This window comes from Myxocyprinus asiaticus, chromosome 21 (genome assembly GCF_019703515.2).
Source record: "Myxocyprinus asiaticus isolate MX2 ecotype Aquarium Trade chromosome 21, UBuf_Myxa_2, whole genome shotgun sequence".
NCBI lineage: Eukaryota > Metazoa > Chordata > Actinopteri > Cypriniformes > Catostomidae > Myxocyprinus > Myxocyprinus asiaticus.
Genome location: NC_059364.1, coordinates 11,906,547 through 11,930,275, shown reverse-complemented (window position 1 = coordinate 11,930,275; position 23,729 = coordinate 11,906,547). Strand labels below are relative to the sequence as shown.

Sequence of the window (23,729 nt, the reverse complement as noted above, 5' to 3'; positions counted from 1 at the left end):
GCATATTGTGCTTGTGTAATGTGGTTAAATGCAAACAAACATAAAACGACTGTCAAATGATTTAATAGACATAAAAAGAGGGATTGATACACAAGAACATGCAGTTGAACCAATTCAGTTTTCCAGTAGTATCAGAAACTGAAGACAGCTATGAATATAATGACAAGTGTATAGCCAGTCTCTCTCTGTTTCAGCACAGAAGCAGATTTGAATATCTTTAGTTAGATTAATTCAGCATTCTAACTGTGTATGTTGATAAATAACTAGTCAGTCACCGTGATTTTGACAATCTTGGAAGCTGGACTGCCCCATGCTTGGCAGTATAAATCATCATCTACTGTCATATGGAAAAAGCTACAGGGACATGAGAGTGAGTAAATTATTACAAAATATTCATTTTAGGATCAACTATTCCTTTAATGTGGTTTTATAATAGTAGTGTAGTAGTTAAGTGTACATATACATTCAATAAATCTCAGCTGAAAGAAGTTTGTAAGTTAGGCATCGGTTAGTGCCAGACACACAGACACTCTCCTTCAGGGTAATATCATTTATGCAAAAGCCTTCTGGTAGAAGCACGTGTGTATAAATTACCCTAGAGTGAGTTTGCCTGAGGGCTCACAAGCTGTCTAACAGACTTCAGCTGATTAACCAGAAAACACACACAAATACACAGCACTGGTTAGCCCTCAAACAGCACAACACAAAACACAAATCTTCATAAACTGAGAATATTCCACAAACTTTCTTAAAACACATCTTACCTCACCTACATCTCTGTACTACCTTGTACTTTGGTATTGCATCATTTCCCACGTTACTGTCTGCCTAGGATGAATCACTTTTGTTGTAGTTTTCTTCATTTGTAAGTCACATTGTGATCTACCACATACTGTACCAGCAAGACTATCTTTCTGTACCTCTATCTCTCTTTCTTTCTTCGGAGTGATTTCATCCTTACCTCTCACTCCCTGTCCTCCATCAGACGGCAGATTCTGGCTTGAAATCTAAATCTTTAATTCTGTTAAAAGCCACAGACTCCCCCAACAGAGTAAAACTCCCACACAGGAAACAAGGGTGTACCTTCTTTTGACACAGAATAGAGCTGAATTCACTATGCTGAATTATTATTACTTCTATATAGATACATTTTTAATGTTGGAAACCATTCATTTATTCATCAAAATAAATAACTGGCCTAGTGTTTAGTGCACATGACACATTGACACATTGAGTGTTTGTGCTCATGAAGGTGCTGCAAGATCAAGTCTGGCTTGTGTCATTTCCTAAATCCATTTCACCTAAATCCTCTTCTATCTTTTATCATTTCCTGTTTTCCCCATACTGTCAATACTGTGGTGAAAAGGTCCAGAATAAAAATTGTGCTGATGTTTAAAACAGTACTGATGTTTGTCATGATGTTTAAAACATGTTAATTCTGATGTATTAAACATTGCCAATTTTAGCACTGATGTTTCAAACATTGTCGATTTTAGTCCTGATGTTTAAAACAATACTGATTCTAGTCCTGATGTTTAAAAAATGGCTGATTTCAGTCCTGATTTTTAAAACAGTACTGATTTTAGTCTTGGTGTTTAAAACCTTGCTGATTTTACTGCCAATTTTAGTCTTGATGTTTAAAGAGGTCATGAAGTGCTTTTTTTAATAATTGTACTATCTTCCCTGAGGTCCAGTGATAATGTTAAAAGCTTTTTTGCACCAAAACAGTCACAATAGTAATATATGATAATTTTCCACTCTGTTTTTGGCCCTCTGTCTGAAACGATCCGTTTCCGCCTAAGTGTCTCCTTAAAACTTCAACATAAACACCCACTGTTCTGATTGGCTAACATCGTGCAGCCCCTCAAATTCAGCAAACTCAATCAGAAGAGAATGAACCTCAACATTATAAAACAAACTTGGAGGGTTTACACATAACACACATCCAACACATTGCATCTGAATATATTAAACTGTTCAAATCAAGCACAAATGTTAACACAGGGCACACCATAAACTATCAAACAGTCATGACATTTGAAATATTCACGAATGAAACGATTTACTCATGTTTTTGAAGTGTTTTTAACTACCCCATCATTCAATAACAGTTCCTTTGCAAAGCTTGAATCGTACTTTGAATGTTCACAAGCAAACCATGATGACATGAGAGGAAAAAAACAAACACATCATAGTCCAAAGAACAGTGAAATTACGCACACACATACTGAAGGCACACTGAGGTGCACATCACTGGAAACACTGAAACGGTCAAAGACGTCCATCATCAAAGACATCCTATGTTTACATACACCAACAATTAAAAATAGCGCAGATGGGCATAAGAACGCAACCATGACAGAGGCAGCAGCTGAATTCGAGAATTGCTTCTCCCTTTCAGAGTTGTAACTTGACACCGCATCTTTTAAAAGCGACGAGATGACAGTGGCCAAAGAGTCTGTGTAGTTCATGTTTATATACAAAATAATAAAAAATAGTCCAGATGGGTCCCCTTTGGTGTTATGTTAGGAATAGTTAGTCACACATGGTCTGCCATCTTGACTTCAACTGCGCGGGACCAAGGGTGCGATGACGCATGTTGTGGGATGTGTAAATACAAATGAGCAATGTTTCATGATGTCACGAACAGACAGATTTCAAAACAAGAAGTTTCAGCAGGGTGGCAAGTTGGCAACTATAAATGCTCTTTTTAGACTGGTGAGGAAATTTTGAGTTCTGAAATTTACAGTATGTTTTTATAGTATAGTTACATCTTATATGTCTAAATATCAAGGAAAATTGTATTCTCCATTTCATGATCCTTTTAAAACTTTGCTGAATTTAGTCCTGATGTTTAAAACATTGTAAATTTTAGTCCCCATGTTTAAAACATTGCCAATTTTAGTCCTGATGTTTAAAACAACTGATTCTAGGCCTGATACTTAAAATGGTGCAGATTTTGTCTTTATGTTTAACCTCTTCCCAATTTTAGTCTTGATGTTAAAGCATTGCCGATTTTAGCCTTGATGTTTAAAACTTCGCTGAATTTAGTCCTGATGTCTAAAACATTGCTGATTTCGGTCCTGTTGTTTAAAACATTGCTGATTTTATTCCTGATGTTTAAAACATTGCTGGTTTTAGACTTTGTGTTTAAAACATTGCCTATTTTAGTCCTGAGGTTTCAAACATTGCAGATTTGAGCCTTGATGTTTAAAACAGTACTGCTGTGAATTTTTGTCTTGCTTCAGAATTGATGTAAGATTTTTCGACAGGGTAAAAACAAGCAGGGAACAATCAGGGTGGAAAAAGGAATAACATAAGAGGGAAAGAGGGAGAAACAGAATAAGAGAGAGAGCAAGAGAGTAATAAACGGAGGTATATGAGGGAAGCATTTGCTGTGTGTTTTATGATTTATTCATATCTGACCATTAACCTAAAAACACTGGTTGTAAGCATTTGAAGAATGCATGTGCTTTTTTGGGCAGTGTAAATTTGCAAGAATAAAAATTGTGAATCCTTTGGAATTACCTGGATTTCTGCATTGATTACTCAGATGTGGTCTGATCTTCATCTAAGTCACAATTAAAGACAAATACAATGACTAAACTTATGACACACAAACAGTTGTACTTTTCTATTTTTTTTTTTTTTTAAGACATTGAGTAATCAGTGCAGGCTGGAAAAAAGTAAGTGAACCTCTGTGTTAACGACTTCTCCAAACGATAACTGGAGTCACACAAAGACTCATGAAAGATTGGTTAGCATGAACCCTGCCTTGATCCCAACAACATTCACACCACCTTAGAAGACGCATTATAAAGATGCACGAAGCTGGAAAAGGCTACAAAAGCATTGCTAAAGACCTAGGTGTTCATCAGTCCACTGTAAGACAAATGGTCTACTGTACAAATAGAGAAAATTCAGGACTGTTGCTACTCTTCCTAGGAGAGATCACTCCAACAGCATAATGAGCAATGTTGTAAGAGGTGAGAAAGAACCCAAGGGTAACAGCAAAAGACCTCCAGAAAACTCTACAAACTGCAAAAAGTCTTTTTTCATGTGTCTACAATCAGAAAAACACTGAACATGAATGGTGTTCATGGAAGGATACCATGAAGGAAACAACTGCTGTCCAAAAAAACATTGTGGCATGTTTCAAGCTTGCCCAGGACCCTTGGGAAAATGTTTTGTGGACAGATGAGACAAAAGTTGAACAATTGGCAAAAATGCTATGTGTGTAGGAAAAATGGCACTGCACACCAACACCAAAACTTCATCACAACTGTGAAACATGGTGGAGGGAGCATCATGGTTTGGGGCTGCTTTGTTGCCTCAGGACATGGATGCTTGCAGTGACTGAAGGAACATTGAATTCAAAAGTGTATTAACACATTTTACAGCAGAATGTCAGGGCAGCAGTCCATGACCTCAATCTTAAGAGATGTTAGGTGACGCAACAAAACAAACACCACAAGCATAAAAGTAAATCAAATAAATAATTGCTGAAAATGAAGATTCGTTTTTGGAATAGTTAAGTCAGAGTCCTGACCTTAAAGCAATTGAGATGCTGTGGCATGACCTGAAGAGGGCTGTGCAATCAAGACAACCCAGAAATATCGATAAACCTGAGACAGATTTGTAGGGAGGAATAATCCAAAATTCCTTGTCAACATTTTGCAAGTCTTACAAGCAGCTAGAAGAAATGTTTGGTGGAGGTTATTGCTGCTAAAATAAGATCTACAAGTTACTAAATCCAAGGGTTCACTTACAATTTCCAGCCTGCACTATGAATGATTACTCAATCTCTTCAACAAAAATTTGAAAAGTACAACCGTTTGTGTTATTAGTCAGATTGTGTTTGTCTATAATTGTGACTTGGATAAAGACCAGACCACATTTTATAATTAATCAATTCAGAAATCCAGGTAATTCCAGAGGGTTCACAAACTTTTTTCTTGCAACTGTCTGTGAGAGAATAAGTGGAAATAAAGTAATTGTTTAGAAAAGGGGGACAGAGAAAATAAGCAAACAATGAGCTTCTATTCAAATGATAACAGAAACAAGAGTGGAAAAGGAAATTAGAAAACAACTGAAGGGGCAGGGTTGAAAATATTGAAGATGGGAAAAGAGAGAGGAAAATTGTGAAAATGGGGTCTTAGCTCCAGGATATATGCACAAAGTTACAGTTTCTTTTTTCTCATTTTGTTCATTGGTTCAGCTCCTTCCCCTCTATCACACTACTGACCCAATTCTTCCTATAATCTCCCCTGATGGCCATGACACATCTATATACCCTGTACTGAATCCAATAAGATTAGGGCAATTGTGGCTTATATCCAATCAGAGCTAAATTCAGAGCATAATATGCATTTGGAGGGTTGTTGCCTCACACAAGAGCCTCAATGACTGAAGCTGGAGATCCGTAGCTCTGAAAACAGGTCTGATCTACTTCATATGGAAATTATTTTTTGAAATCATCACAAAACAGCACTTTAAACTAAAATTTATTTAAACAAACTTACATTTATAGAACAAACAATAAAGAACTTGCAAACTGACCTGGAAAGCGAGATATTAGTGTTGTTTTGCACAAATGTTTAGAAATTTGAGTTCCTGTGCACATAAGAATGAAACTTTGTATGCAATTAATAGTGAATGAGACCCAGTGAGAGAGTAGGTCAAATGTGTGCTTATGTTTCTCACCCTTTTGCGTAGGTTGCAGGTGAGACTAAGGTTTCGGGAGAAAGAGTTGGCGAACGCTGTGTAGAAGTCCAGCACCTTCAACAGGGATTCCCTCTTTATGATGTGAAGATCACAGTATGTTAACGCTCGAACGTTAGCACACGAGTGGGCCAGAGTCGTCTCCTTCCAAAACACATCACCAAACACATCCCCTTTACCTGAGACAACAAAAAGAGAGGACAGAAAACATCAGTGAAAAGGCAATGGGAATATTAGAAGGATATTTCACAGAGCAGAGAGTCAGCGTGAGACCAGAATGCGTTTAATTAGTGTCAATCAAATGTACAGTGCATTCAGATAGGATTCAGACCCCTTCATTTTTTCACATTTTGTTATGTTGCAGCATTACGATGAAATGCTTTAAATTATTTATTTTTTCAAATCAATCAACACTCCATACCCCATAATGACAAAGAAAAAAACAGAGTTTTAATAACTTTGCAAATGTATTAAAAATAAAAAACTGAAATATCACATTGACATACACTACCGTTAAAAAGTTTAGGGTCACTTACTCATTCTTTATTATAATTTTTTCTTCACATTTTAGAATAATAGTATAGTCATCAAAACTATGGAATAACATAAATGGAACTATGGGAATTATGTTGTAACTAAACAAAATCCAAAATAAATCAAAACTGTGTTATATTTTAGCATCTTCAAAGTAGTCACCCTTTGCCTAGAATTTGCAGACATGTACTCTTGACATTTTCTCAACCAACTTCTTGAGGTATCACCCTGGGATGCTTTTTAAACAGTATTGAAGGAGTTCCCATCTCTGTTGGGCACATATTGGCTGCTTTTCTTTATTATTCAGTTCAAGTCATCAATTTCAAAAACTTTTTTTTTTTAAATAAAATTTTAGTTTTATAATGAAATAAATTAATATGTTGGCACAATTATATTTTTGTCTACAAAACAAATTTCAAACATTTAAGCATACGCCTTCAGATCAAAAGGTTTTTTAAGATCATGAGAAACATTTCGGTCAAGTGACCCCAGACTTTTGAACGGTAGTGTAAGTATTCAGACCCTTAACTCAGAACTTAGTTGAAGCACCTTTGGCAGCGATTACAGTCTCAAGTCTTTTTGGGTATGATGCGACAAGCTTTGCACACCTGGATTTGGGGATTTTCTGTCATTATTCTCTGCAGATCCTCTCAAGCTCTGTCAGGTTGGGTGGGGACTGTCGGTGGACAGCCATTTTTAGGTCTCTCCAGAGATGTTTGATTGGGTTCGGACTCTGGCTGGGACACTCAAGGACATTCACAGAGTTGTCCCTAAGCCACTCTTGTATTATCTTGACTGTGTGCTTAGGGTCATTGTCCTGTTGGAAGGTGAAACTTTGGCCCAGTCTGAGGTCCTGAGCACTCTGGACCAAGTTTTCATTAAGAATATCTCTGTATAGTAAAGTGTAGAAACTGAAAGTGTAGAAACATCTCAAAGATGATCCAGAGAAATGGGATTCACCTGAGCTAAATTTCAAGTGTCATTGCAAAGGGTCTGAATACTTATGTCAATGTGATATTTCAGTTTTTTATTTCAAAAAATATTAAGTTATCAAAAATCTGGATTTTGCTTTGTCATTATGGGGTATGGAGTGTAGATTGATATAAAAAAAAAAAAAATTTTAAAGCATTTTAGCATTAGGCTGCAACATAAAATGAGAAAAAAATTAAGGGGTCCGAATACCTTTAACTATAAAAAGAAATCATAAAAAAATAAAATAAAAAATAAAATAAATAAAAAATGTGCACTTGTTTTTATATGCATCTTATTTGATACATTAGGCTTTAAGGGCCATTGTCCTCCTGAGGCCCAGCAATTCATTTTTGTGTAGGACATTTTTATTTAATTTTTTCTTAGCCCATAAATGCTACAGTGGTAAATCTTGTGGTATTATCAAAGGACTCCCTGGGCTTTGCAGAGATACCAAATGTTTGAGAGTTTGGCCATAACAACTTCCTCTCCTTGGTCTATAAATATGGATAGAAATGTATCACAGTTCAATTCAGCACATCAAATATAATATGCATAAAATAAATAAATAAATAAATAAATAAAAATAAGCAATTTTAATCATACTCTATGTATTTTATACACCAAACACTAAATTGACATTTAAAAAAGGGATCTTGTAAAACTGCTTTCGCTTGGTCTAAGCAACTTATTGTAAGATGACATTGTAACAGCTTGAAATGTAAAATAATGAGATATTTATAATGACAGAGCAGGCTGCATATATGAAAATACACAGAAATTTTAGTTCACACTTTAAATATATCTTATAAAAAGTATATGTCAGAATTTTCAAAGCTCTGTGATTTATTTTTATTTTTTTCGTGGTGGGCATAAATTGAATGTAATGGTGATTGAGAAATATACCTCAAAAGCCTGTTGTATCATATTTGATACATGGATTTCAAAGAGGGTTTTTCAATAAAATTATAAACAAAATTTTAACCAAGCACAAGTTGCTTATATTCAGCAAATACTCATTTCAAAATATCAGGAACAATATAATCATTACTGTCACTTTTACTTTATTAAAATAAGCTGTCATTTATCCCAACATAAGAGTCACTTTTATGGCAAGTCCGCCATTTTAAATAGATTGATATAAACATTGAAACCACTTTTTTTGTTTTTTTTCACAAATAACCACTAGATAGTGCCATAAACATACCATAGGTAGTTTGGCTCATCAGCTTGAAAGGAGAGTAAAACAGGAGCCATCAAACGTTGTGTATTATATTTGATACACACGGTGTTATAGGATTCAAATCAGAAAAAAAGTAGTGCTGTCAGAATTAACACATTAACGCATGCGTTAATTAAAAAAGTTTAATGTGTTAATTTTTCTTAATCGCTATGAGAAGACTAGTTCTTTCAATAAATCAACTTCTCAATTAGACTTTTAATGCTACTTGAATTTGGGCTATTTTAGTGCTTTTCTATCTTTAAACTGTGGAAGGCTTTGTTTGGATAATGTTAGTAAAGCATTATACTGTTACATATGTTTTCTTTTCTTTCCTAAGATGGAAATAAATGCATTTTGACAGGAAAAGAAGTATAAATAGTGTCAAAAGTCAGCACTTTCAAAATCTGCAATTAATCAATATTGAATACAAAAAAAGTATGCAATTAATCGTGATTAAAATGTTTTATTGACTGACAGCACTAAAAAAAAAAAAAGGCATGTCATGACCCCCTTAAAGCTCAAGGGTCATTCTTTATTTATTTCTCATTATCAGAACTGACAGAGAGACTGAGTGATGAAGGACAAGAAAACATTGAGGCAGTAAGAAAGCAGGCTAATTATTGCAACTGATTAGCATTAGATAAATGTGGCCTTTATTTATTAATTTATTTTTCCTCCCCTGTCCTCCCCAATTTGGAATGCCCAATTCCCAATGCGCTCTAAGTCCTCGTGGTGGCATAGTGAATCGCCTCAATCTGGGTAGCAGAGGATTAATCTCAGTTGCCTCCGCGTCTGAGACCGTCAATCCGTGCATTTTATCACGTGGCTTGTGAAAAGCTTCACGTTATTCTCCGCGGCATCCATGCACAACTCACCACACGCCGCACCGGGAGCGAGAACTACACATTATAGCGACCACGAGGAGGTTACCCCATGTGTCTGTACCCTCCCTAGCAACCGGGCCAATTTGGTTGCTTAGAAGACCTGGCTGGAGTCACTCAGCAAAACCTGGATTCTAACTCGTGACTCCAGGGGTGGTAGTCAGCGTCAATACTCGCTGAGCTACCCAGGCCCCCCAAATGTGCCTTTATTAAAGAGGAGTGCAGTTGTCTGTACTCATTTGAGATGACAAAGATCAATGATACACTTATCTCTCCCATCACATTCCACAAAAGCCTGGCGCCAGAGACCCAAAATAGAACTTCAACCTTCAAGTGCCATCCCTGCACCGATTCCATAGGACACAACCCTGCTGAACATGGAGTTACCACAAGAAGAACAGACATGTGTCTGAGCAAATCAAGAGTCCTTGTTGAAGTTCTTCTGGCAAGTTTAAAGGGATAGTTCACCCAAAAATGAAAATTCTGTCATGTACTCACCCTCATGTTGATCCAAACCTGTATGACTTTCTTTCTTCCATGGAATGCTGAGGAAAAGTTTAGCAGAATTCTGAGCAGCTCTCTTTCATACAATCTATGTGGATGGGGATAAGGGGATGTCAAGTTCGAAAAACGACAAAAAAGCACCATAAAAGCATTATATAAGTAGTCCATATGACTTGTGTGCAATATTCCAAGTCTTCTGAAGCCATACAATAGCTTTGTGTCTTTATTGCAGAAAATACTGGCTTGAAAGTCTAACTTGACAATCGTGGTTACCATATACATACTTTCATAGTATGGAGCAGCATGGACATTCTGTTATAAATAATTGCTTAGAATGAAAGAAAGTCATCAAAAGTTTTCGAAAGACATGAGTGTGAGAATATGATTTTTGGGGGTACTAGTCCATTAAAAGAAAAAAAAGTTTTGATGATGAGTTCGGCATAATCTTACCACAGATCTTCTTTCTCAGGTGCGTCCTCCCAATTAAAGACTTATTTCTAGTAGCAAAACATATTTAATTGGATGCTCATGCCAGATCAATTAAACTGAAATTAGTATCTGCTGGGAGCCCATGCACACATGCTGTCTAATTAACCTCTCAAAGCAAAACTGAAAAATCCACTTTTTATGAAAATCCCTGTCTCGGTGTCATCTTCATAATAACGTAGACTGTTGTTATGTAAACTACAGTATAATAACAGGCTGTAGACTGCACACACGAGCTGTTAAGTTACATTTGGTGCGACATTTTAAACAATTAACCTTCATGAAATACCTTTTCAAAATGTATTCAAGTTCATAATATTGCGTTAAAAATGAAGGTGTATTTCTCATGGTCAGAGTGTTTATTTTGATTCAAATGTACAGTGTGCCACAGATTAGTCTACAGAGACTTTGTCAACGGCTCTACTGAGAGTTTGAAGATTGTTGTAGTACCCCAAAGAGACTGTGGGGATTTAAAGTTTATTTCAGAGAGATGAGCAAAGCCACCAAACACGGTCTCCAAGGAGTCACACGTTACCATGACACTCTGTTACCGCAGGAGCAGTTTAACCCATACCTTCAGGATCTATATAGTAATATTATAATGTTGTAAGTTTGTGTGTGTGTGTGTGTGTGTGGGCATAGAGGATAGAGAGGTTGTGGTTTAAAAAGCCAGAAAGTGCTGGCTAGGTGGTCAAATATATAGTGGGGAAATAAAACCAAAACTGAATGTGACTGTAAACAGAAGCTATACTGGAAATAAAATAAAATGAAAAATGTAAATATTAAATAAAATAAAATGAATAAATAAAATAAAATAAAAGTCACTTTTTTTCTGCTAAAATTAAAACAACAGTTTAAACCAGCTTTACATGGTTTGCTGGTCTTACCTGATCTGCCAGTCTGATCAGGCTGGTTGTTTCCTGGGTTTAAAGGGTTTTGGGCACTTGTCAGCTTGTCAGGCTGAGAGACCAGCTAGATCAGCTGAAGACCAGCTTGGCCGGCTAAAACCAGCAAAGACAAGGTTTAATTATTTTTTTTAACAGGGCTGATTGAGGTTTTTGAACAATATTATGAACTGAATACTAAAGTTTATATCACTTCTGTAGAATAGCATGACTGAGGAAGACAAAGAATGGTCCAGAGAAAACCGTTTGGCTTAATGTGAGCCATATGGATGGATGTGACAAATGACTTAATTTCTGTTCATTGGTCTCCTACAGAGCTGCTCAGCTCCACACCTCGCTAACTTAGCTCCCCAGGTGCCCTTCTCCCTCTGCCCAGGCACACACCTCCCTCCTGGGCCCAGAGGGACACAGCGGGTCCAGGTCTTCTGCCAAGCTGGAGGAAAGACAATTTAGTGGCCATTAGAGATTAATGATTAATGCCGCTGTATGGTTCCATCACTATGACAACTCATGTGAGGATGATAATCTAATGTGATTTCAGTAAAACAGTTGATTGGCTTATTGGATCTGAGATGATGTTTTTATGATGGCTGATAGCTGGAAATCCAATCAAAATCAAATTAATTACATAAAAAAGACACAACAAACCAAATTTCAAGAAATAGACAGGAACTACCTCTCTGAGAAGCTAGTTTTGTTCTGTTGTGCATTTTTTTTTTTCACCATGGCAACAAAATGCATTTCTAACCTAGCATTCACACTCTGACAGCAATTCAGAATAGACATTGGTTAGGGAAAACATTAATAGATGACTAAAAGTCCAGAACATTAATTAATGTGCTGTTAAATCCATTGGTCCATTCAGACCATAGTACTGAGCATCTCTAGTTTAGAACAATTATTTATTCCTGTATTCAAACCAAAGGGTTAGGCTTTGGCTTGTTAGTTTTGTCAGTTACTTCCTGCTCGTAGATGCTGTAACTACACATTAGGGAGCCTGTTTCTCCATTGACGGTCATTCAAAAGTAGGCAAGGCAAGGAAAGTTTATTTATACAGTATAGCACATTTTATGCACAATGGTAATTCAAAGAGCTTTTCATAAAAATTATTTAAAAAATATATACAAATACATAAAAAATATTTTAAAATCAATTAAGAACAAGAAATAAGAATAAAAAGTAATTAGAAATAAGAATAAAAAGTAATAAGATTTTAAAAAAATTATTAAAATGAATAAAAGAGAAAAAGAATAAAGAAATAATGATGCAGTGCAATCAGTAAGTGCAGCACAGTGCTCAGTGAATAAATGCACAGCTAAACAGATATGGTTTCAGTCTAGATTTGAATGTGGCTACTGCTGGATCACACCTGACCTCTTCAGGAAGCTGGTTCCAGCTGCGGGTGGTATAATAGCTAAACGCAGTGTCACATTGTTTTGAGTGAACCCATGGTACTTTTTAACTGACTTGATCCTAATGATCTGAGAGGTCTGATAGGTTTATATTCAACACACATTTCTGCAATGTATTTAGGTCCTAGACCATTGAGTTATTTATGAACGAGTAATAGTACTTTAAAATAAATTCTAAATGTAACTGTAAGCCAGTGTAAAGACATGAGGACTGGAGTAATATGCTCAGATTTTTTGGTTCGGGTACGAATCCTGGCAGCAGCATTTTGAATGAGCTGCAGCTGTCTAATGGTCTTTTTTGGAAGGTCGGTGAGAAGTCCATTGCAGTAATCCACCCTACTGGTGATGAACGCATGAACAAGTTTCTCTTAAGTCATGACTGGATACAAAACATCTAATTCTCTGTATATTTTTTAGATGAAGTAATCGTGTATTCTGACTTATAGGAATATTCCAGGTTCAATACAAGTTAAGCATTTGTGGCAAAATGTGGATGACCACAAAAAAAAAAATTTACTTTAAAAAAAGCAAAAATTGAGATTATAGTGAGGCACTTACAATGGAAGTGAATGGGGCACAAATATAAAGCTTATAATTTTATAAAAGCACTTACATTAATTCTTTTGTTAAAACTCATGTATTATCTGAGCTGTAAAGTTTATTATATCACCATTTTTACAGTCAATTTAGGGTTTTAGGGTTTGTTGATCATGGCAACGAAGTTTTAAAATTGGATATAACTTTACACTAAAAAGATTGGTAAGCGATTTGATCACATTAAAATCATATAAACACATATTGTTTAAATTGTGTGGCTATATTTTTCAAATAGTGAGTATTTTAAAATTTACAGATTGTCCCATTCACATCCATTGTAAGTGTCTCACTAGAACTCAGATTTTTGCTTTTTTTAAAGAAAAGGAGGGGCTAGTCAAAATTAATTTTTGTGGTAATCAATATTATGCCACAATTGCTGTAGATTGAGCATAACTTGTATTGAATCTGGACTATACCTTTAATAAAATGTATGCAAGCAACATACACTATAAATCACACGTTTCATTTTATTATTGCAGATGTTTTAGATGTCACACAGGTCACATAAACTAAAACACATAGAGACTGTATCACCTAGATATCATATAGAGACTGTGTCTGTTCCCAAACAACCAAACACAAACCCCTCACTTAATCATTTCCTGGCCAAATTCCCCCATTGGCACTTATCAATCATGGCTTCCTAATAATCCCCATCCATTAATTGGCTCTATCACTCCACTCTCTCCTCTCCACCAATAGCTGGTGTGTGGTGAGCATACTGGTGCACTATGGCTGCCATCGCATCATCCAGGTGGATGCTGCACACTGATGGTGGTTGAGGAGGGTCCCCTGTTCACTGTGTAAAGCGCTTTGAGTGTAGTGTCAGGAAAGCGCAATATAAATGTAATGTTCATTCATTCATTCATTCATTTAGAAAAAAAATTATTAATGTAAAACTTGAAAGATAAACATCATATAAAGGTAGGGCTACTAAACTTTAAATCTCTTTCAACCAAAGCACTAATTGTAAATGAAAATATTACAGATCATAGTTTGGATGTGCTCTGTTTAACTGAAACCTGGCTTAAACCAGATGAATATAATAGTTTAAATGAATCTACTCCCCCAGGTTATTCTTATAAACATGAGCCTCGCATGAAGGGTCGAGGAGGAGGTGTTGCTGCAATTTATAGCAAAGATTTTGGTGTTACTCAGAGGACAGGATATAAGTTTAAGTCTTTTGAACTAATAATGCTTAATGTGACACCGTCAGATACAATTAAAAAATCTCTGTCATCTTTTGCCCTTGCTACAGTATATAGATCACCCAGGCCTATTCTGATTTCCTTGGTGAATTTGCACATTTTCTATCAGATCTAGTAGTTACTGTGGATAGAGCTTTAATTGTTGGTGATTTCAACATTCACATAGATAATGCAAACGACACATTGGGATTAGCATTTATCGATATTCTAAACTCTCTTAGAGTCAGACAAGATGTGACAGGACCAACTTATCACCAAAATCATATGCTATATTTAATTCTGTCATATGGAGTTGATATTGATACTATAGAAATTCTGCCGCAGAGCGATGACATCTCAGATCATTACCTCGTCTCTTGTATGCTGCGATCTGCTAATGTTACTCAATCTACACCACGCTATCATTCAGGTAGAACTATTCTTTCGACCACTAAAGATAGCTTCACTAATAATCTTCCAGATTTACCTCGTAAGCCAAAAAGTCTAGAAGAACTTGAAGTAATATCAGAAAATATAAATACAGTCTTCTCTAGCACTCTTGATAGTGTCACCCCCTTCGATTAAAGAAAATTACAGAAAAAAGCCCTGCACCATGGTACAATGATCAGACTCATGCTCTCAAAAGAGCAGCTTGGAAAATGGAGAGCAAGTGGAAGAATAAGATATTAGAGGTATTTTGTGTTGTATGGAAGGACAGTGTCTGAAGCTACAGACAGGCATTAAAAGCTGCCAGGTCAGCATATTTTAGCAAACTCATAAAAAATAATCACAACAATGTGTAAGTATCCTTAAAACATGCCCCAAGAAACTTCAAAATGGCAGTTATCAAACTGCTTATTAAGAAGTCACAGCTTGATCCTGGAGAATTGGCTAATTATAGATCAATTTCAAATCTCCCATTTATGTCAAATATACTAGAAAAAGTAGTGTCCTCCCAACCATATACATTTCTACAGAGAAATAGTATACAGTTTAAGTCAGAAGTTTTCATACACCTTAGCCAAATACATTTAAACTCAGTTTTTCACAATTCCTGACATTTAATCATAGAAAATATTCCTGTCTTAGGTCAGTTAGGATCACTACTTTATTTTAAGAATGTGAAATGTCAGAATAATAGTAGAGAGAATGATTTATTTCAGCTTTTATTTCTTTCATCACATTCCCAGTGGGTCAGAAGTTTACATACACTTTGTTAGTATTTGGTAGCATTGCCTTTAAATTGTTTAACTTGGGTCAAACGTTTTGGGTAGCCTTCCACAAGCTTCTCAAAATAAGTTGCTGGAATTTTTGCCCATTCCTCCAGACAGAACTGGTGTAACTTAGTCAGGTTTGTAGGCCTCCTTGCTCGCAAACGCTTTTTCAGTTCTGCCAACAAAATTTCTATTGTATTGAGGTCAAGGCTTTGTGATGACCACTCCAATACCTTGACTTTGTTGTCCTTAAGCCATTTTGCAACAACTTTGGAGGTATGCTTGGGGTCATTGTCCATTTGGAAGACCCATTTACGACTGAGCTTTAACTTCATGGCTGATGTCTTGAGATGTTGCTTCAATATATCCACATAATTTTCCTTCCTCATGATGCCATCTATTTTGTGAAGTGCACCAGTCCCTCCAGCAGCAAAGCATCCCCATAACATGATGCTGCCACCCCCATGCTTCACTGTTGGGATGGTGTTCTTCGGCTTGCAAGCCTCACCCTTTTTCCGCCAAACATAACAATGGTCATTATGGCCAAACAGCTCAATTTTTGTTTCATTAAACCAGAGGGCATTTCTCCAAAAAGTAAGATCTTTGTCCCCATGTGCACTTGCAAACTGTAGTCTGGATTTGTATGCCGGATTTGGAGCAGTGACTTCTTCCTTGCTATGCAGCCTTTCAGATTCTGTCGATATAGGACTCGTTTTACTGTGGATATAGATACTTATCTACCTGTTTCCTTCAGCATCTTCACAAGGCCCTTTGCTGTTGTTCCGCAATTGATTTGCACTTTTCGCACCAAGCTACGTTCATCTCTAGGAGACAGAATGCGTCACCTTCCTGAGTGGTTTGATGGCTGTGTGGTCCCATGGTGTTTATACTTGAGTACTATTGTTTGTACAGATGAACGTGGTACCTTCAGGCATTTGGAAATTGCTCCCAAGGATGAACCAGACTTGTGGAAGTCCACCATTTTTTTTTTTTTGTAGGTCTTGGCTGATTTCCTTTGATTTTCCTATGATGTCAAGCAAAGAGGCACTGAGTTTGAAGGTAGGCTTTAAAATACATCCACAGGTACACCTCTAATTCAGTACAACTCCTATCAGAAGCTAATTGTCTAAAGGCTTGACACCATTTTCTGGAATTTTCCAAGCTGCTTAAAGGCACAGTTAACTTAGTATATGTAAACTTCTGACCCACTGGAATTGTGATTCAGTCAATTGTGGTGAACATCAGTTAAGATGGCATTCCAGGGACCAGTTTATGGCAGGGCCCCTCTCTAACTGCCGGTGTGGAAGAAGATGTACCTCACTTTGATTGGATCCTTGGTGAATGAACATAAACAAATGTTCAGCAACATCAGATAAGATGCTAAGACAACTGCCATACACCTCTTACAGGGCAGAAAGAGGGACCTTCTGCACCCACCAGACTCATTCCTGAGGTTTAGGCAAGAACTGCCATAAATTCCTTCAGGACCTCCCGGATGCAGCAGCAGTGGAGGGCCACAGAGATCTATTCATACCTAGGTTTAGAGACCTTAAATTAATATAAACTGCAACACATCCACTCCATCTTCATGCAAAGCACAGTTTATGTTAATGGTTATTGACTGTTAACACAACAGTTCATGGGACAGACCTATTAACAGATAAACGAAAGTCACTTAACCATTTCTTATCGTGTTTGGTCTCTATCTGTTCCATACGATGCCTTTAATAATTTGAAAGAGGTTTGGTAATGAAATAATGCATAGGTAAAACGTTAAAGACACTGTTTTAACTCTGTACTTTAGGCTATGCAAATGAGCTCCATACTAGGGTGGGCAACACCGTGGCTACTTCAGACACCAGTGGCCAATCACACTCCAGGATCGGAAAGGCGCCAGATTTCAATCTCCTCCTCATCAGAAAGGGATAAATATGTTCCCCGGATAGACACACCCTTATCCTGCATTTCCAACTCGATGGGGAATAGACATTAGCAGACACACCACATCCTGAGTTTCTGACCTGATGAGGAAAGAGGCTACAAGATAGTTGAGGTTAAGCTTTTGCGAGCGAAACCTTTTATATTGCTTTATTGCTATATTGCTGCACTCTAGCTGAAAAAGGGCCCCAGCATAGAGGGACCTTATCTGACCCTTACAGCCCCTCCAGCAGTGCAGCCAAGCCCACAAAGGACCTCTGCATCGGCAGACATTGCCTGTCCCACAGCCCCAGCCTGCAAAGGACCCTGTGAAGATTCAACTGACCCAGCTGCCCAATTCACTCTTTAAGGACCCTCTTGGCGCAACTGAAGTTCAGTATCCTCCAGCCCAGCGTGGCAATGACTACTGAATCAGAATCAGAATCAGAATGAGCTTTATTGCCAAGTATGCTTACACATACAAGGAATTTGTCTTGGTGACAGGAGCTTCCAGTGTACAACCATAAAAAAACAATACAAAAACAGCAGCAAGACATAGATAATAATAAAAAATAAAAAATAAAAAATAATTATACACATACATACAGACACACATACATACACACACACATACACATGGGTAGTGCAAATCTAATACAATCTAATTGTATAATTATGCAACTCTGCGCCCTTCCCACTGCACGCTAACCACATCGCCAGTGGAAGATGTCTCTACTGCCGAACTGATCACCCGACTGTGTGGAACGTAAATATAAACTTACCAAACCTCTTTCTAGAGACCTTGGCATTAGTTTATACCTGTAGCATATGTTTTTCTAACTTTCTTATATAACAGTTACCTAGGGTCAGCTTGTTACAAATAATAGGTATATTATTTGTTTAATGATAAATAAGCATTATTTATCACCATTTTGCCAGAGCCATTAGGTGGTTTCCCATAAGGAGCATTCCCATACAATTCTCTCCCATTGCTACATTCAGTTCAACAGCACTGCATTTATCCACTCTGTGTTCAAATCATTTATTTGTTTTATTGTTTAATTCAGTACTTTCCTTTTTGATTATTAGTTTATTATCCTTTAGCAGTGCATATACATTATTAGCATTATTAATCGTTGTGGTATTTACTCTTGCATATCTATTGTTAATAAATTTCATACATTTTATTACAACTGTGTCTTCATTGTGTTGATGATCAAAGACTCTACTAGTTGTCCAGACTCTCACAAATCCTTCAGATAAATCATCTGACCAACTCCCTCTAGTTTACATTAATTCTAAATTATCGAACAGCTCTTTTGGGAGTGTTCTTAAATTGTTAAGATAGTATTCTTAACTAGTGCTCCGTATTGCAAAGGGGGAGGGGTCATCTGATACACTCATAACCACACCTTAAGTGACATGTGATCAAAAATCACTACGTTATCAGTGAATTGAGTAGAAATCACTACACAGTTAGTCTGTAAACAATTGTTGGAAAAATTACTTGTGTCATGCACAAAGTAGATGTCCTAAACGAATTGCCAAAACTATAGTTTGCTAATATTAAATCTGTGGAGTGGTTAAAAAATTAGTTTTAATGACTTCAACCTAAGTGTATGTAAACTTCTAACTTCAACTGTATATGAACAGTTTCAGTCAGGATTTAGGCCCCATCACAGTACAGAGACTGCACTTATCAGAGTTATAAATGACTTATCTCTTATCATCTGATTGCAGCTGCATTTCTCTTCTAATGCTTTTAGATCTTAGTGCTGCCTTCGACACCATAGATCACGACGTTCTCTTGAATAGGCTTGAGAATTATGTTGGCATTTGTGGACTTGCATTAGCATGGTTTAGGTCCTATTAAGCAGACCGCTACCACTTTGTCTGTGTAAACAAGGAATTGTCAAATCAAACAAAAGTTAAGTATGGAGTGCCACAGGGATCAGTTTTAGGGCCTCTGCTTTTGTCCTTATATATGCTTCCCCTGGGAGATATTATCAGGAATCGTGGAATAAGTTTCCACTGTTATGCTGACGATACCCAACTTTATATTTCTTCGAAACCCGACAAATTTCACAATTCTCCAAATTAGCAGTGTATTAATGAAATCAAAGATTGGATGGCCAGAAATTGCCTTCTTTTCAGTTCTGACAAAACAGAGGCATTAATTATTGAACCAAAAACCTCTTGTCCTTTGAATATCAAATTTCCAATGTTTGTAGAACAGCATTCTTCCACTTCAGAAATATTGCTAAGTTATGACACATGCTCTCTGTTGCTGATGCCAAAAACTAATTCATGCATTCATGACCTCAAGACTAGATTATTGTAATGCATTACTGGGAGGATGTCCTGCAAGTTCAATAAATACATTTCAATTGGTTCAAAATGCAGCAGCTAGAGTGCTGACTAGAACCAAGAAATATGATCATATTAGCCCCATTTTATCATCATTACATTGACTACCTGTTAAATTTCGTATGAATTTAAACATTTTGTTAACTGCGTACAAAGCTTTGAATGGTCTAGCTCCACAGTACTTAAGTGACTTTCTACCACGCTATATTCCATCATGTTCATTATGATCGCAAAATTCTGTCCTGTTAATAGTTCCTAGAAAATCAAAATCCATCTATTTGGCTCCTAAACTATGGAATAGTCTCCCAAACACTGTTCGGGACACAGACACACTCAGTTTAAGTCCAGACTAAAGACTCATCTATTTAGCCAGGCATACACCTAATTTATCCATCAACTCACAATTAGGCTGCTTTAGTTAGGTCTGCCGGAACCAGAAACATTTATCATGCTCTATAACTCTGCAAATGATGACAACTAGACAGACATCACTTCAGTCTATTACGATGGGCTTCAGGGGATGAACTGATGCCAACTCCAACCATAAGACATGGGATACTTCATATGCCACTGCCTGAACCTTGGACTTAGGATAGGCCTCACCGAAATTACCTGCTGTTTAAACTGCGATGCACCTCACTGATCTCTGCCTGCATCACCTTGGTCTAATGACGGACTACACTCTTAAAATGGATACATAGACTTTTAATTATTTTCCAACAAAAGCCTTCATGAGCCAACTAACAAAGGACAATGCATCAATGTGAACTTCTGCAGTTAATCCAGGCTGAACTTCAAAGACATTAGACATTAATCTTATAGTTTATACAAAATCTTTGTATAAGCACTGACCCTTAACACTTACTTAGATTACTAATTTTAAACCATGACCTGCACTGCACATAAATATCTAATATTGGCTTTGATGTCACAGCTCAGGATACAGTAGTTGCAAGTGATGGGCTTGGGACATTTTCCAGAGTGATTAGTCACAGAATTTATGGCTCAGGTGACTGGCTCAAAAACATGCCCAGAACTGACTGCCTTTGAGCAAAAGACGGCAGCAAGCAGGTTGCGTACTTCCGTGAATGCATGTGTCAGCTGAGCAACTGCCTTTGAAATGTCACGGTCCAGTCACCTTGTAAGGTTTAGGTTCTACCTGATGGGACCGTGGCAGTATCAGCCTGCCTTTGTGTTTTGTGTTCCCCCTTTGAGTGAGTGCACGGGTCCGGTTGTTTGGACCACCGTGCGCGTGTCACCGCCATGCACTCTCCGTTGATGTCATGGTTTTGTCAACCGGTCAGGTTGGGTTTTGTCTTACGAGGATCATGACATCATTATCCCCTGTCTGTCTTGTGTTTTTGTGTTCAAGTTTTGTGTGGACGCATGGGTCTGGCGGTGGGTTATCACTGTGTGCGATTTGCCACCGTGTGCCCTTCGGTGATGTCACGGTCATGGCATCTTGCCAGGGTGTGTGTTCGCCTGTGGAGGACCGTGGCATCATCATCCCTTGTCTGTTTTGTCAAAGCGTGTTTACGTTTCAGGTGTCGCTGTCATGCTAAATCAGCGTTTCCATGGGAACCCTGATTGTTTCCATGGGAATGCTGATCATTCGAACCTTCAGCAGTGAGCAACACCTGCCTCGTGTTTGTTTCTCTTATTTAAACCCCCACGTGTGTCATGTCCAATGTCAGATCATTGTGAATGTTTCTGTCATGTTTGCCACTGTGAGTTTGCATGCTGCTGTTTGTTTAACTGGGCTCTCTTGTACAGTTGGAGCTGGTTGGCGGTAGTTTCAGAAGTGGAGTTCCTTCTGTGCTCGTTGGCTGCCGCCCTCACCAGCGTGACATGAAATTAATGGGAATGCTACCGGCTAGCTCTCTCCAGGTTTTATAGACCTTCTCAATTTAAACTCACCCAGTATAGCGATGACCTCATCATCCTGAATGACCTCCAATGACCCTGACACCACGAAGCACAACAAGTCCACACTTTCTCCCGCATGGAAGATGAGGTCACCAGGGGCAGAGTGTATCATCTGGAACTCCACGGCCAATGAGCGCAGACATCCGTCACTGGCCAATCGAAATGCAGGGTGCTCATTGAACACCTTCTTGTTCAGGTGCACACAGATGTCTGCCCGCATATCTTTAGGACAGATGGAGAGCACCTGTGCACAAGTGGAAAAGCCATTTGAGTTTCAAATTTAGTATTATGCACTTATAAAGTCATCATGAAATCTTTTTGCTTTCTTAATGCACATTACTGGTGTTGTGTAATACCTTCAACCCCTTGGCTCAATTCTGCTATGCAATGCCCACTTTTACACAATCCATTTAATTCCAGATGGATAAAATCAAGTCTCGCCCCACAACTTTTTCTTGTTGAATATCCCGATTTACTTTGAAATATATCAGATAACGAATAAATGGTTTGCAATCTGTGTTTCATTTTTACTTAATATCAAAATGTCACATTGCATTTAAAACTGACAGATACTAAAGCAACCTCTCAGTCTCACCTTCTCTGTGTCAATGCCTTTAGACATGGACCAGGTTGAGACAATGTAGTCCATCACTCTCTCGCTGAGGCCTTTGGGCACCTGGTAGAGCTTGAGAAAATCTCGTACATTATTCAGCATTTCGTGATAACGGTTGGTGTTTGCATACATCTGCTGGAAAATGGTCGTCACGTTACCGAAGATGGTGGCATAAAGGAGAGCTGCAGTACACACAAAAATAGAGATTGATCAATTTCAAACCGATTTTAAATAAGATCAAGCTGCAACAATATAGGACAATATGGTTCACACAATAAATAAATCAATCAATCGTAAAATGTATTTTGTAACTGCCAGTAACTATAATAGAAAACAATTATACTTTCACAAAAGTAGAACTGAATTTTCTTCTCTCTTTTTTCATGACAAAAAAAAAAACAACAAAACAAAACAGTATTTCCAGATTTCCAAATTGCAACTAATGGATGAATACTGCATTTTCAAACATCTGTTTTCACAAATAATGGAAGACTCTAATTAGTTGTAATCTTTAATAATACCAGCACCTGCTCTTGGCTATATATAGACTAGTTATGTCACTGGTAATCTATAAATTGTCTTGAAAATTACTATGTGCGTACATTTACAATGTAAACTTCTGCTGCCATGTTTATTGCCTTTCTCTTATATTACCACGATATCTCCGCTCCTCATCTCTATGGCAACCTTCCCTGAAATAGCTTTCCAAATACATCCACTCATACCCAAAAAGGGAAGAAAGCAAAGTGGCTGGAAAAAGACAAGATAAAAAGGGTGATGAAAAGCCAAAGAAAACATCAAAATATTTTAAAGTAAAATAAATTATTCTAATCACTGAAACAAAGGTAGAGAAAGATTATGGAGTGGAAAAGAGAGAAATACAGAGAAAAAAGGGAAAATAAGAGACAGAAGAATGAAAAAGAGTGAGTGACAGGACGATGGGGGTTTAATGCTCATAGTTTTTTATTCTGTTTTGGAAACCAGCCATCAATCACTTTCTCATCTATCTCATCAGTACTGAAAAGAAATAGAGTCAATGGTTATGTTTGGAACAAGATACTAGCATACTATTCCTGCACTGTGCACAGTATGCTCATTTTCTGTATACACTGGGACTAGATATGATGTAATACGAATAACATACTACAAAAGGTGTTGTTAATGTGTAAATGTGAGTGGTTATGTGTTAGTGTTGCAGGTTTCTGACCTCCGAAATCCAGAATGAGCTGTTTTGAAACAGACTGAACAGACTGTCGTTTTGGACTGGGGAAGTT

General features: G+C 37.3%; 1 protein-coding gene across 1 annotated transcript in view; it reads right to left on the bottom strand.

The window, feature by feature from the left end:
- Nucleotides 1–23,729, bottom strand: part of LOC127411635 (potassium voltage-gated channel subfamily H member 5-like) — a 67,646-nt gene that overhangs the window by 23,649 nt on the left and 20,268 nt on the right. The window contains exons 8-10 of the mRNA XM_051647334.1: nucleotides 22,438–22,637; nucleotides 21,834–22,086; nucleotides 5,704–5,900 (exon numbers count right to left, since the gene is read on the bottom strand). Of these exons, the coding sequence (XP_051503294.1) occupies nucleotides 5,704–5,900; nucleotides 21,834–22,086; nucleotides 22,438–22,637 (650 nt within the window). The remainder of the gene's footprint in view (nucleotides 1–5,703; nucleotides 5,901–21,833; nucleotides 22,087–22,437; nucleotides 22,638–23,729) is intronic.